Raw genomic sequence first — 14844 nt, forward strand, 5'->3', positions numbered from 1 at the left:
TTAACCAAAAGCAGAAGCACACACCTGATTTGCAGGTACATAATTTTAAAAATAAAAAATGCACACACCCTCTCATGCCTGTACTTGCATCTGCCTTGAGATATAGACACAAATTATTTGAAATATAGGCTGGAGGCATCACTGTCTTGCACCTTGTATATTTATTTATACTTGTGCTAAGTGAATACAAATGAACATGTGTGGAGAATCAGGCCTACTATCATCTTATCTGCCTATTTTGTTTTAACACAGGGATGGATATCTGGACTCCAATTAGATCTAAAAGGCAAAACTTTTAAAGGAAATGACAGACGCTGGACATGAATACTAATCCAAATACAACCATGGCAAGAACCAGTGTCCCCTGTAAACAATTCTGGACCACAGAATTTGACATTTCGTAAACAAAAATTCCCAGCAGTCTATTACACTGATTATTTTTGAATTGCCCACCATTTAATGGAGACATGCAACTGAAGAGTTTTGTAGACAATCTCGACTGCCTTAAACATATTTAAGAAGCAGAAAGTTCTCCGCATTTTAGTTTATTTATTTTACCTTGCAATCAGATATGAAAAGGCTTTCTTTACAGAGAGAAAAGTGTTCTTATAAATAGAAATTTATTAGAAAACTGTCATGGCTTTCTGATTACTTTGAGTTTAACTACAGTCAATGATTTACCATGCCTGAAGTTTTCCATTTTCTTGTGTTATCTGAACTCATTGTTAACCTAGCATATTAAAATATTACCCCAATAACCTAACTTAGGAGTATTTCAATTATCTTATTAGCAACATTAAAAATATATATCTGCTCAACCTGAAGTTTAGAGGTGCTAGTGCTCTTCCATACTATATTAGTCGCAACATATTTGTGCATTACTGGTTTTACGCATTTGGCAATTCTTCCATAACATGGTCACATATTTTATTAAAAAAAAACATAAGCAACTTATATTCACCCTTTGTGTTCACCAGCAATAAGAACCTGCAGTTGACTGGCTCTGTCCCACCCTCCGCCTCGTAGTTAAAAGACAAAGCTACCACCGGCTACAAACCAGGACACTGCTAGTCACAAATGACAAAATGGTTGCATGCTGGTAATCCCTTGTAAATAGACTTTGTCAAGAATCATGAACGGAGATAATTCAATTGTACATGACTTTGTAGCATAGGAGTTGTTCTATTCTTTATCCACTGTGTTCTGACAGGTACGGCATTCTCACCTCTAAGAGCACTATGTTTTCTATTAAGAAATAGATATCTGAATACCAAGAATTAAAATACTGTATGGGAAACACCAGCTGAACTGTACAGCCTGGGACAAGATATGGCTTAATTTACAAATAAACTAACAATTCCTTCTCTGCTCCACATGCAACCTTCATCAGGCCTCACCAGTCCATGATGTTAGTAGACAAAGCTGCCGAAAAACCCAGAATGTTGAAACTGATTTCAGTGGCTGTACATAGAGCTAATCCTCCCATGACAGGAATGAGAGACAGATTCACCAGCAATCCTGTAAGTAAAAAAAATAAATAAATAAAAATTGGCTTTAAACCAGAGCTGAGTGAGTAATGGATTTTTCTGTTTGCTAGCAGTTCCAATTTAAAAAAAAAAAAAATCAATCATTTTGGGTCACACAAAAACTAATTTTTGGGGAATTTCAGCAAAAGGAAAAAGTTGAAAAATATCTGTTTCAAGTTGAACAAAATGTTCTGTTCTACATAAAACTTTTGTTTCTATTTTGAGTGCTTAATGTTTTTGCATCTTTTAAAATAAAATTGAAGGTAATTTCAAAATGAAAACATCAAAATGTTTCATTTCAAAAATGTCAAAATGAATCATTGTATGCAGTACTGAGCCCTGTCAGTCCCAGGAAATTAGTGAGACAACGTGGGTGAGAACTTTTATTGGACCAGCGTCTGTTGGTGAAAGAGACAAGCTTCAAAGCTTACACAGAGCTCTTTTTCGGGTCTGGTTTTTCCAGAATATATCCTAGTTATGATATACTTTGTACCACGTATGCCTTGTGAGGTATCACTGGAAAAGTCATAATCTGTTGAACATTACTGTCCTGTTGAAATGTGTGTGTCACTACATATGAAGTTATGAGATTTTGCTATATGTTTGTTACTGAAACGTGTTGAGAGTCTGGGAAATGCCCACAGACCAGCTCCTTAGAAATAACAAAGGAACTGTGAACACAAATCTTACATGTCAAGCCTCATGTACACAAAAGCAAGAAATTGCAATTCATATGAAGGACTGAATGCTGGGCAAGTAGGCAATGGGGCTGCCCAGGACTGGATTTACCATGAAACAAACCATCCGGTGGCACGGAGCCCCCAGTGACGGGAGGGCGGGGGGAAGGGGGGGCAAAAATGCAGGACAAATCTCATCTCACAACCTGTACCTGAGTCCCGGCCGGCAGCATAGCAGGGCTCAGGCAGGCTGCATGCATGCTATGGCCGGTGGCCCCATGCTGCTCCTGTAAGCGTCCAGCTACTGGCATGTCTCTGCGCGCCCCCGGTGGGGGGGGAGGTGCCCGCCCTGGGTAGCTCACGGAGACCCACTGCCCCCTTCACCCCAAGGGGTGCGCATAGACGTGCCAGCAGCAGGGCTAAGGCGGCTCCCTGCCTGTTCTGCCTCTCTCCCTCCATGCTGTGCCGCTCCTGGAAGCGGCTGGCATGTCCCTGCAGCTGCTGGGGGGGTCTCTGTGGGCTGCCCCCGCCCCGAGCGCCGACACTGCAGCTCCCATTGGCCAGGAACTGCAGCCAATGAGAGCTGCAGGGGCAGCACTTGTGGGCAGCGGCGCGCAGAGATTCCTTGGCCCCCCGCCTAGGAGCTGCTGCCGAAAGGGTGTGTGCGCCGGTGGCTTTGGGAGCTGCATCTCCTGAGGTAAGCGCTGCTCCCCTGCCCTCCTCCCACACTCCAACCCCCTGCCCCAGCCCAGAGCCTGCACCCCAACTTCCTCCCAGAGCCCAACCCCCACACTCTCTCCTTCACCCCAACCCCCTGCCGCAATCAAGGTACCTCACTTTATTTTAAAATACTTCCCATTACTTATAATATAGGGGGAGGATGAAGAAAAAAAGAATGAAAAATGGGGGCGGGGGGGAGGAAGATGTAAGAGAATGATCTTTTTCTTGGCTGGGTCCCAAGGGAGGGGCCCTGAAAATGAAGCTGTGCACAGGGCCCCACTAACTCTATATCCGCCATTGGGGCTGCCTAACCCCAGGACATAGTAAAGATTTTTCCAGCACCTGGAGGAGAGTATGAAATAAGGGACAGTGACATCATCAGGCCCCCTCTCTTCCCCAACCTTTACTGAAGGCAAGAAGATCACTTGGAAGACAAAGAAACATTTGAACTGGGAGAAGTGGTCCTAACTGGAAGAGGTTTCCAGTTAGCACAGACTGTTGTAGGCTTTTGGGTCAGAGAAACCTTCAAATCTGACTTAACTTGATAAACTTTAGGAATTAGACTGAGATTTTTTCTTTACTTTCTTTTTGTAACCAATTCTGATCTTCAAGATTATGTCATTTATAATTACTTGAAATCTATTTTTCTGTAGCTAATAACTTATTTTTATGTTTTATCTAAGCCAGTGTGTTTTTGACTGAAGTTTGGGGAATCTACTCAGGTTACAAAGGCTGGAGCATATTCATACCCTTTGATGGAACAACAAACTAATTAATGAGTTTACCCTGATCAAAGCGGTTTTAAGCAGTGTAAAATGGACATTTCTGGGGTGCAAGTCTGGACTAGGAATATACGGGTGTTGCCCTCTATGTAATTCAAGAGTGGTTGTGCACAGCACTCTGGTATACGTCTGTGGGTGACTTGCATACTAGAGGGCTGGGGTGGGCGGGCAGAGCGGCCGCTCACATAACAAAGCAGGGCATAGTGCATTCCAGACTGTAGAGTTAAGAGGGCACAACGATCCAACAATCCAGACTGTACTCTGGGGCATGTCACAATTACTTCACGCACCCTGTCTTTCTAAAATGAATAATTACAACTGAGAGTTTTTTTTTCTGTGAACAATTCACCTAACCAGAAAGGAAATCATGAATTGTTTCAGTGTCGCTGAATCTGCTTTTTTTCAGTGAAAAAATTCTGGCCAAAAAAATTCATCCAGCTCTACTTTACATTACTGTACTTACAAAACTACATGCGTCAGATAATACAAATTTAGAAAAACTTAATGAGCTCCATCTTAACTTGTTTAGTAATGACTCCTCTCATTTCAAAACTAATGGATATTTTAGTTTCAATCAAAGGAGATTTCAGACAAGCTGTTGACCTGCACTTAAAGATATTATAGGTGTACTGAGTTACCAGCACATCTGCCCTGCAGAGGTAAATTAAAATTGACCTTCTCCAGCCTTGGTTTTCTTGTCAGTGTCCTCAAATGGCAGAAGAAATTAATATTTGCCCTCCATCCCTGCAATGGTGCTAATCCTCCTTCCTCTGGCTTCATTCAGTCCTCAACCCCTCAGACTTCATGTCAGGAAGAATGCACATTGCTGATTAGGGCAAGGTCCCTCAAAGACTAGAAGATTGGAATGCAATTGCAATTCAGTGGTGATTATGAAAAAGCATTTAAGAGGCCAGTTTTATTTTTTAGCCTCAGGCTGGACACAGTGAAGACACTCAAGATTTTTAAAATGCTTGTCAGATCAGCAGCTTTCCACACGGGAAGAACATACACATAAACCTCATTTTTAAAAAAATGTATCTAAAAAATTGTAACAGTATTTTTTTTTTTGGGTCAGAAAAGCAAATTTCCAACCAACACTGTCCTTTGACAAATTACTTTTTATATGGTCCTTGCCTGCTCAATTTATAGTTGAGGCTCTGTTCTATAAGGACAACTTTTCCAGCTGCATTAATCACTAAACAACTCAGATGGAATCTCTTTATCAATCGCCAAATAGCCCACATTACATTGCAAAATGATAACATTCCAACAAACTACTTACCAGTGTATTCCCCTAAAATCATCCGGGACATAATGACAGTAAAAATAGGTGCAGAGCTTTTAACTGTTTCAGCAAATGAAACAGCCACATTTTTCAAGCTTACTAGACCTAAAACCACTGTTGCAAACCTGAAAGAGAGACATACAAAGTCAAGCAGAGACAGTAAAACAATGCTTAAAAGGCACATTTTAGCTTTAGATGCTTAACATAATTTAGTTACTGTGCCACAATTTTTAAATATACACATTTGTGGTATAGTAACTAAATTATGTATGCTACATTTAAGCTTCCTATTTCATCAGAATGAAAGGTCACTTCCATTCAGTTTCCTTTTAAATCATAAAACACAACAGTGCTGAAAGACTCTGTTCAATAGCTGCTAACAGTTTAGTAAAAAACAGTTTAGACTTGAAGTGAAGGTGAGCCCAAACAATGTTTTAATAGCCTCTCATCAGGCATGATATATAGTCTTGCTCTGTCCAAGGCTATAGCAAATACTTTCTTTTAAAGGTGTAGGTTTAAAAACAAAATGTAATTTTATAAATATTTTAAATAACTTCTGATACAAATTGCTGGGAAAGGATAATAGGAGGACACAGCAACACCACAATAAGTAGTAATAATCAGAACGAGAACAAAGTACTAGTCTTACAGAGAAGAGAAACATCACATCACCAAAAGAAAACATTGAGAGAGAGAGAGAGAGAGAGAGATTTTTTTTAGATGGCGGATTAAAACCGATGGAGTGCAAAGAGTTTCAAAGACTTGTTTTTCAGAAGAAAAGAGGTGTTTAGAAAGAGCAACTAAAGGATGGATGGATCATTGTGAGATTTCTGAGAAAAAGTTTTGTATGAACAATGCCCTCTGCCCTTCTCATGAAGGAAGAAGAGATGTGAAAGTGGGTCTCCTGCAAGGCAATACACAGTGCTACCACGTATACTGCCCGCCCTGGAAATATTCAGCCATTTACCTCATCAGTCCAACAAACAACATTGTCATGATGAAATTGGGAGGGTAAGAGATACGTGTTTTGTGCTGGTACAAACAGCATGGAACAAACATTTTTATACAGCCAATGAAAGTGGTTGAAAGCATCTGAACAGCACCTAAGAAAAAATGAGAAACCAAGAGGGGTCAGAAGATGAATACAGCATTAAGTACCAAGCTATTAATTAGATTAATTTAGTTTCAGAGATCCTTGGTAGGTGTCAACAAATATGGATGCTTATCTCTAAGCTTCATAAAATTCTAGTAAAAGCCCTTTCCCTCTGAAACAAAGATGGAGGATTAACTGTGTGCCTATGCAAATTAGTTCACAGTTACCATGTCCCTCTACTCCTTAAAAACCAGATATGTTAACATGGTCATATGAAGACCAAACCTTTGCAATTCAGTGAGACCTTAGATACATGTAGGTCTCTGGAGATAAGAATACAAATAATTTATTTAAAATTAGACTAAGTTATTAAAAAAAACCCTAAAACACAATTTTACCACTCAATAGACTACAAGGTTTCATTGTATACAAAAATTATATAGCACTCCTCTTTAAAGCGCTTTACAAACATTACCTTACAAATCGTCACAGAATCTCTATGAAATAGTTTTATCCCACCTTACAGAGGGGGAAACTGAGGCACAGAAATTTAGCAGATTCACTAAAAGCCAGAGGGAGTCCATGTCAAGTCCAAAATTACAACTTAGGCATTCCTAGATCCCAGTCCTGTGCTTAGACCACTTGATCATGCTGCTCTCACTCTGAACAAACCGCTCGTCAATTTAAGTCTATCACACAGAATCTGACACTCAAATATTTTAATGGAACCGAAGCTTATAATTAAAATCGTAATTACCTAGCATGCTGGGTTCTCCTTCCAGTAGTGAAAGAATGTATTTGTTAAGAAAAAGGGTACAAAAGCTAAAGAAAAACCACAATGTGAGGTAGATCAGAGCATGATAATTCCAGATGCCCAAGTCCGACTCAATGACTGTAGTCTCAGTGATGGTTATTTTCAGTACATTTTCTTCTGGTACACTGTCACTCCTGGCAATTACAATTTTCTCACTCCTGTTAGCAAAGAAGGGGCCCAACTGAAATAATGATTTCCCCTTTGACTTTTCCTCAGGGACAGGAGGATCAAAGTCCGCTAGAGTCTGAGTGTTTGTTACAGACGACATGTTGATGTCAGGAGACTACTGTTTGGTCTTAACATAAAGCAACATTGACTTGGTACAGAACTGCACAGTGAAGAGACAAAAATAATGTCATGTAACTAATCTTTCGGCTCCAGTGGTCCATAAAAGTTTATTTGGTCCTCCAGACAACATCTTGTTTAGAAATAAACTTCACATACTGGTGAACTTCACATTCCTTCTGGTGGTCAACTGCTTTTTCTGAAGATTTAAAAAAAAGAAAAATTCACAGTTATCTGAGTACACTTCCATTTTCTGAATATTTCACATCACAGAAATGCCATGTTTCATCTACAGCTTATGAAGAGGATAAAGATTTGTATTTGTTTTAAAAACTGATTTCTCCCTGCTAGCATGATCAAGATATCAAGTCCTAGAAGAAAATCTTGCCTAAACATAGCTTTTGAAGTGCTCAAGATAGCACTGGCAAAATGAAACCCCAAAGGTCTGTTTTTTCCTCTCCATCAAAATATATTAAGTGAATACCTTCACTTTCAATTAGAGAATCTATTCTTATTCAATGTGCTGTTCTCTGTTCTGCTTATTCATAGATTCAAAGGCCAGAAAGGACCATTGTGATCATCTGTCTGTCTCACCTCCTGTATAACACAGGCCATAAAACATCTCCAAAATAATTCCTAGAGCAGAGCTTTTAGAAAAGCATCCAATCTTGACAACCAATTGGTGGAAAAATCTCCATGTAAGAGTCAATCACTGCTTTACAACTCAGTTATCGGCAACAGAGCATGTCTCTTCATTTCTATTCTCTTATGAGTTACACAAAGTCTGGTGAACCACAGAAGAATTTAGTAAGTAACAGAACAAGGAACAACACTCTATGCTGTCTGTTCTTCCACATAAACTAGGTGACATAATCACAGTAAGGCAACTGATCTGTTTTCACAAATAGGGTCCAAAGTTTGCAACAAGGACTAAATTGTTCTACAGTAACTTTTTACCATCAGCATAAAAAGCCACCAACAGATTTACTTTTTTAGTTTTTAGTCCATATTTTGGGAGTGGGGGAGAGTGAAGACAAGAGAACAGCTCAGGTAGAAAGGAAATGAATTATAGGTGGGGCTTTTCATGGTTCCAAACAAGTAGTTCCTACATGAATGAGCAAGTTGGAAAGGTATATTTAGAGCAATGACACAGACTGAGGCTCGAGAGCCACAAAAGTGGCTCTTTACTTTGTCTCCTGCGGCTCTCTGCAGCACATGATGTTAAAACACTGTATGATTTAATTATTCATAAACTAAATTATAAACGGAACAGGATGCATTTACTATGTTATTAACCAATTGTAGTAGATAAAATAATAATACTTGGTCAGTCATTTTGCTATGAGAATACATACACACACAAAATGGTAAATGAAACAATAAATTCACATTACTGCGGCTCTTTTGAGTAACGTTGATTGCTAAGTTGACTCCTGAACCACCGAGGTCTTAGTATCACTGATTTAGAGTATCAGTGGCTCTGAGGACACTCAACTGATTGAAGAGTTTAAAAAATGCCACTATTTGATGGCAGGTTACCATGGACATTTTGGAAACAATGTCTGCAATGAGGTCGTTATACAACAGTGCATCTGAACAATGGCAGCACAGCAAACACTACACAGCAAGTATAAAACCCACAGGAGTTAGCAAGAGCTAATGCATTGGTTTTATGGGAAAATGTTTATTCAGTAAATTGGCCAGGATACATATTTGCTTTCTTCACTTTTTTTTTTTTAAGCCAGACTTGACAGGGGCATTACAAAACCTTTGATAAATGAGACTGAAAAGTTAATAAGTTTTCACCATATCACACCTCTTGTATTCCCCCTGAACTTCAACTATTTTGTATTGAAAGTTTCTACTTTGCAGATATGACTTTTATTCTGTAGCAAAATGGACCTCCGCCTACCCACCCCTGGCCCTTTTTCTTCTACCAGCAGCAGAACACCCATTGTTATGAAGTGATGCTAGGGCACTGGCTCTTCCTATACTGATTCCAGTACATAATATATTCATGTTGATCCAAAAATGCTTTTATGGTGGTTAATTTCACCCATGAGCTAAATACATTCAGTATTATTTCTTTTAAACAGACAAATTGCTTAAGAGTGCTGCAGCACAAATTCTGGGCAAAGTCCTTTCTTCTCTAAGTCTGACACTTTGAAGCACTGAGTTTTACATAATTGTAAATTCTGTAGTAATACAGAAAGCCCCCTTGCCCTCTGATCCAACTAGTTCAGCCTGGATTCGCCCACATGCACCCTCAAACATTCATGCAGAACAAGGCCATGAAATTGTAGGATCTCATCTGAGGATGACCAATTTCTGAACCTGTCAGTGAGCCAGAACTGCTAACATTTAACATTTCCCTGGGAAAAAATGAACATTTTCTTCTGTTGCACAGGGATAGATTTAGGCTCGGTACTGCTCTCTCTCAGGTACTTATAAGTTACCCCACTACCGCAGTATCTGAGAACTTAATCTGATGACTTGGCCTGACCAAAGGAAATGAATGGTAGCAATCTCATTAAAAAATATGTCCAATTCTAAAGCTCGCTAGCAGGAACACTGTTCATATCAGCTCTAGTCATTATCTGCTGATTATAAATTTATTAAGAATAGTGTTAATTTTCCAAAGGTTTCAGGGAGACAGCTAAAATATTTGGGAAAAATAAGAGATTCATAAAAGTCAGGTTTGAACCCAGCCAGTCAACCAGCTTCCCAAAACACCCGTCAGCATAGTGAAAGACACGTCCCTGTTCCACAGTGATCCAGGATTGGGGGAACCTACAACAGTGTCTCTGAGGAGAGGCACATGAAATCCTAGAGGTGGGGATGGGAGGTAAGCTGCTTCAACTGCTGACTGGTTCTCAGTAAATTTGTGTTTTATTATAGCTGTCCATAAGCTTTGAGAAGTATTTCAACCACTGTATCTTTTCTCACAGAATTCCCTTGATTAAATTTACATTGTACACTGCTGAATCAGTAAAGAATAGGCGTTCAATGAACCATAATGTAGTGAAAAATTTAGTTCCAGTACTAATCGCATTGACTTCAAAAGCATTATCTTCCTTGAGCATAGTTACGAATTTAGAAGTGTTCACAGGATGGGACCCTAAATATATTTACAACATGACAACCAATGAAACATGTACGGCAAACTACATTAATGCCATGATGAACAAACTAAAATAGACTACAGCAGCTGCTAGCCAAGAGAGATATTAAATGTCATAAAATATTTATCTTTATCATTCATAGCCATTTAATGTACAGCAGAATTGGACTGAGTCTTCTGTCTTAAGATCAGTGCTCTGTTTATTGAACTGTTAATGAAGATAGGGAATCCAAGATTGAGTTCTTTGCCACATATACAGTAACTGTGTCCTCCCTTCAAGAACTTGGTTTTAAAGGAGAAAAAAAGGTACAAGGACACAAACCATGGAGATTACACAGCAAAACATCTTCCTAGGGCAATATGCTGGTCTCTGATCAGGAAAGAATTCACTTGTTGAATTCCTACTACAGCAAAATAGACCTATTTTCATACAAATGCGATTTTTTTAAAAAAATATAAATCAATGGAATAAAAGGGAATGATGCAGAGTGAGGAAAAGCAATGTGCCAGTTACTCACTATAAAGCAATTATACTGTAGTAATACTCAGCTATTTCTGCACAAGCATTACATTTGCAGGGGATTAACATAAACTGAAAAAAATCACTCTCTGGCCTGGAGGTGGGCTTCAACTGTCTTCAGAGCAATCCACAACCTGGAGATATAAGACAATAGCGGCAAACTTCAGGGAGGACTCTCCATCTCTGGAGAACTTGATGGGATAGTACAATGTTTTTCTGATTCCTTCCAGCATAAGAATTAAGACTTCACAATTCCCACACTCAAGAAACAAAACTCCCAACTGTAAAAATTGTTTATAGTGCAAAGTAACTCCACGCAATAATGAAAGACAGGAAGTGAAGAATATATCCACTTGAAACTGCAGTGGGAGCTTTGGTTGGTGGAATGTAATTACACAAGTTGGAATTTAGCCAAGTCACTTGGGCTTTTTAGTGACAAATGGTCAAAAAATATCAAGATGGCAGCAGTTTTAGCAACACTGTGTCCCCTACTTCCATTCTATTATTTTTGTTCAGTAATGAAACAAAGGAAAAACTGCTACCTACTGAATCAGCATTTCTATTTCTTATAGCCCCTGGTACACCTTGGGAGTATTGCATCAAACCAATGACTTGCCATCCCCTTCTGACATATGAAAGGATCACAACATATGGTGGCTTGGCTTTGCCCCTTGGGTACAGATGTAGTGAATCCAAAACAGTGGCTAATATTTTGTGGCTCTCTTGCGCCCGGTACAATCCTGCTGAAATATTCATAATTTGTAGAGAGAATAGCTACACTTTTTTTCCTTTTTTATTTGGGTAGAAACATTGTTCCTGGTTTCCTACTTTTTAGCTCAGAGAAAATACCCTGAATATTTAAGATGAAAGTGCCATCGCAGCCTTGAGATGGTGCCACTGGTGCTATAGTAACAAGGGCAACAAAATATAATAATGAGGTTCCCAACCCCCGCACCATTGTTATATCATATTTGGTATCATTTTGTTAAACAGCATGACATTCAGTAAAAGTTAACACTCTAGCAATGAAAGGATTTTAAGAGAAAACAAACACACACACCCAAATTACTGACCTGCTACCTTAAATTAACTGGAAAGTCTGACACTGGCTGAAATAGGTCCCCATCTGGGATTAATTTGGTCGTCTTCCCCTGATACCAACAGTCATGCTGTTTACAGATAGATGAAAACGTGGCAGTAGTTGGGAGACTGGGTTGGATTACACACAGAAATTGAATCTTCTGGCATGTTAGAACAAGCAGCAGGCAGTGCACTTTATAGAGCTTCCCTAGTTCACTCCCAACACCAAAAGTGCATTAAAAATAAAGCATGCTACATTAAAAATTAGAAAATTAATATACAATAAAACCTTTGAGTGACTCAAATCAATGCTGGAGTATAAAAGAAGAAACTAGATAAGAATCCAGAGACTGCTACCTCTTAGTTAGGCATGAAAACATCACATTTGAGAAGCTATTTGAAGGATATCCTGCACTTCTAGACTCATAGGATACATCTATACTGCAAAAAAACCACCCACAGCAGTGAATCTCAGAGCCCAGGTCCACTGACTTGGACTCATGGAGGCTGCACTATGGGGCTAAAAATACCAGTGTAGATGTTCCCACTCGTGCTGGAGCCTGGGCTCGGAGACGCTCCCCGGATTCCAGAGCCTGGGCACATGCCCAAGCCCAAATGTCTACACTTCTATTTTTAGCCCCATAGCACAAGCCCAAGTCTGCTGACCTGGCCTCTGAAACTTGCTGCCACAGGATTGATTTTTTTTTTTTTTTTTGACGTGTAGATGTACCCAAAGATTCCAAGGCCAGTGAGGACCATCATATAACACAGGCCAAAAAACTACCCCCAAAATAATGATTTTTGAACTACAGCGTATCTTTTAAAAAAAATCCCATTCCCCCTTCCTCTCCATTTCTAAAAGTTCACAGTTTGACCATAAATACTCTAAACTGAAACTGACAGCTCACTGAAGCAGCAATATTTTCTTAAGAAATTTGATAAGAAAAGTGTTAGACAACAAATAAGTGGCCTTTGTCATAAATATACTCTTACTGATGGCAGCAGCCAGTTTGGACAACTATAGGAACAACCTCAAGGTGACAATCTGTAGGATACTGTGTAATGGATAAGCCTGTCTTATCTAGAAATTTTCTTCAAGACAACCAGTCATCATAACAGTTCTGCAGAGTATAAGGCAATTGTTCTTCTCCAAGTACTCACAAAGAAAACATACTTCTGAAGAAAGATTTTTTTTCTTTCTAGAAAATATGAAAGAAAGGACCAGTGTCCTTTTAAATCAACATATACCTGCCTCTGGAAATTTCCACTATATGCATCCGACAAAGTGGGTATTCACCCACGAAAGTTTATGCTCCAATACGTCTGTTAGTCTATAAGGTGCCACAGGACTCTTTGCTGCTAAATCAACATTGATCAGTAAGATTACTGATAATTACATTCTGCTATCTATCTACAGTTCTTTAGTCAACACAGATTTGTTCATACTAAAGCATAACATTCCAAACTAATGTAACTGAGTATGGTGGACAAGTTAATACATAGGTCTCAATTAAAGCTTATGTAGCAAGATAATCAATTCCAACTAGAACTGGGAGAATAACTGATTTTTCAGTTTGGTGGCAGTTTGAAATTTAAAAATAAAAAAACTGGTTTGGGTCTGTTCTAGAGTAGGGATTCAAACTAGGATCTCCAACACAGGGCCAAATATTATAAGGCAGGGAGAGGTTGGCACTACCTCTTCCTTCTCCTCCTTTTTTGTGAATGGCCAAAATTGTAATTGCACACCCCACTCTTTTATTACCAGCAGGAGAGTGGGGTGGGAGGAGGTATTGTTTCATGGTCTCTGTGTATATAATGTCTTCTGCAGTTTCCACGGTATGCATCCGATGAAGTGAGCTGTAGCTCACGAAAGCTCATGCTCAAATAAATTGGTTAGTCTCGAAGGTGCCACAAGTACTCCTTTTCTTTTTGCGAATACAGACTAACACGGCTGTTACTCTGAAACCTGAGCAGAAATTATAACACTGACCTGAATTTTCCTTGCACAATCCTTTTGAGAACTTCTGTGGCAGAGCTACAGATGATTGGACTGTTTCCATCCAACTCTGCCTAAGAACACCCAGTAATCTTGTTTACAAAGTGAAAAAGCCAAGAGCCTTTCAGAGCCAGGTTCTCATTAACAACAAAAGACCAGGAAAGATAAAAGTAACTGCAGATTCAAAACCAACTTGGGTATCAAACCTTGTTCTATATAAGACTGCCTCACTATCTAACACAGGATCAAAATCCTCACAACAGTTATTTAAACTAACTTTTTGGAGGCAAATGTAATTATGACCCTCATTTAGAAGTGTGTGTTATTATATATAATACGCAGAAGTTGCATAAGACTAAAATCCAGATACACAGGATTTATGTCATAGATAAAATATGCGTGCACACACATTTACTGTTTTAAATTGACCAAAAGAAATACATTAAATACATGAAAGATAGCATGTCAAGAAAAACAATACAAAGAACATAAAAGAATCACATTATAAAAGAAAGCATGTATGCTAACAAGAAATACGATATACAATAGAGTAGAAATAAAAAATATTATTCCCAATACACTTGGTATCTTATTTGTTAAATGCATATTGCAGCTCAATATTTTGAGTACACAGTACACTGCATAACCTTATAACAATCTATCATGGCAGTTCCAATAAGCATCCTGAGTATTTCTATATTTGAAGAATTTTAATTGGAGGGTGCAGAGAATTTCTTGTGTCTGCGATGTGTGGTCTAATAGTTTCTTCTGGACACTTCAATTTCTCAGCTCATGTCATTTTCAGGTATTTCACTGAATCTTTAGTGCAAAATTCTGCCCTTGTACCCAACTGATTGGCTTCAAATCAGATACCCTGCGCACCTGACCTAGGTGTGTCTGCCATTAAGGAAGCAGACTCTAAAGATCAAGGTCTGCCCTGTGCAC

At 39.0% G+C, this 14844-nt stretch overlaps 1 protein-coding gene across 1 annotated transcript in view; it reads right to left on the reverse strand.

Moving 5' to 3' along the window:
• SLC35E2B (solute carrier family 35 member E2B) overlaps window positions 1-14844 on the reverse strand; it is a 29320-nt gene that overhangs the window by 10664 nt on the left and 3812 nt on the right. Inside the window, exons 2-5 of the mRNA XM_077837313.1 lie at window positions 6841-7381; window positions 5958-6093; window positions 4988-5115; window positions 1398-1518 (exon numbers count right to left, since the gene is read on the reverse strand). Of these exons, the coding sequence (XP_077693439.1) occupies window positions 1398-1518; window positions 4988-5115; window positions 5958-6093; window positions 6841-7165 (710 nt within the window). The 5' untranslated portion in view covers window positions 7166-7381. The remainder of the gene's footprint in view (window positions 1-1397; window positions 1519-4987; window positions 5116-5957; window positions 6094-6840; window positions 7382-14844) is intronic.

This window comes from Eretmochelys imbricata, chromosome 18 (assembly GCF_965152235.1).
Source record: "Eretmochelys imbricata isolate rEreImb1 chromosome 18, rEreImb1.hap1, whole genome shotgun sequence".
Classification (NCBI taxonomy): Eukaryota; Metazoa; Chordata; order Testudines; family Cheloniidae; genus Eretmochelys; species Eretmochelys imbricata.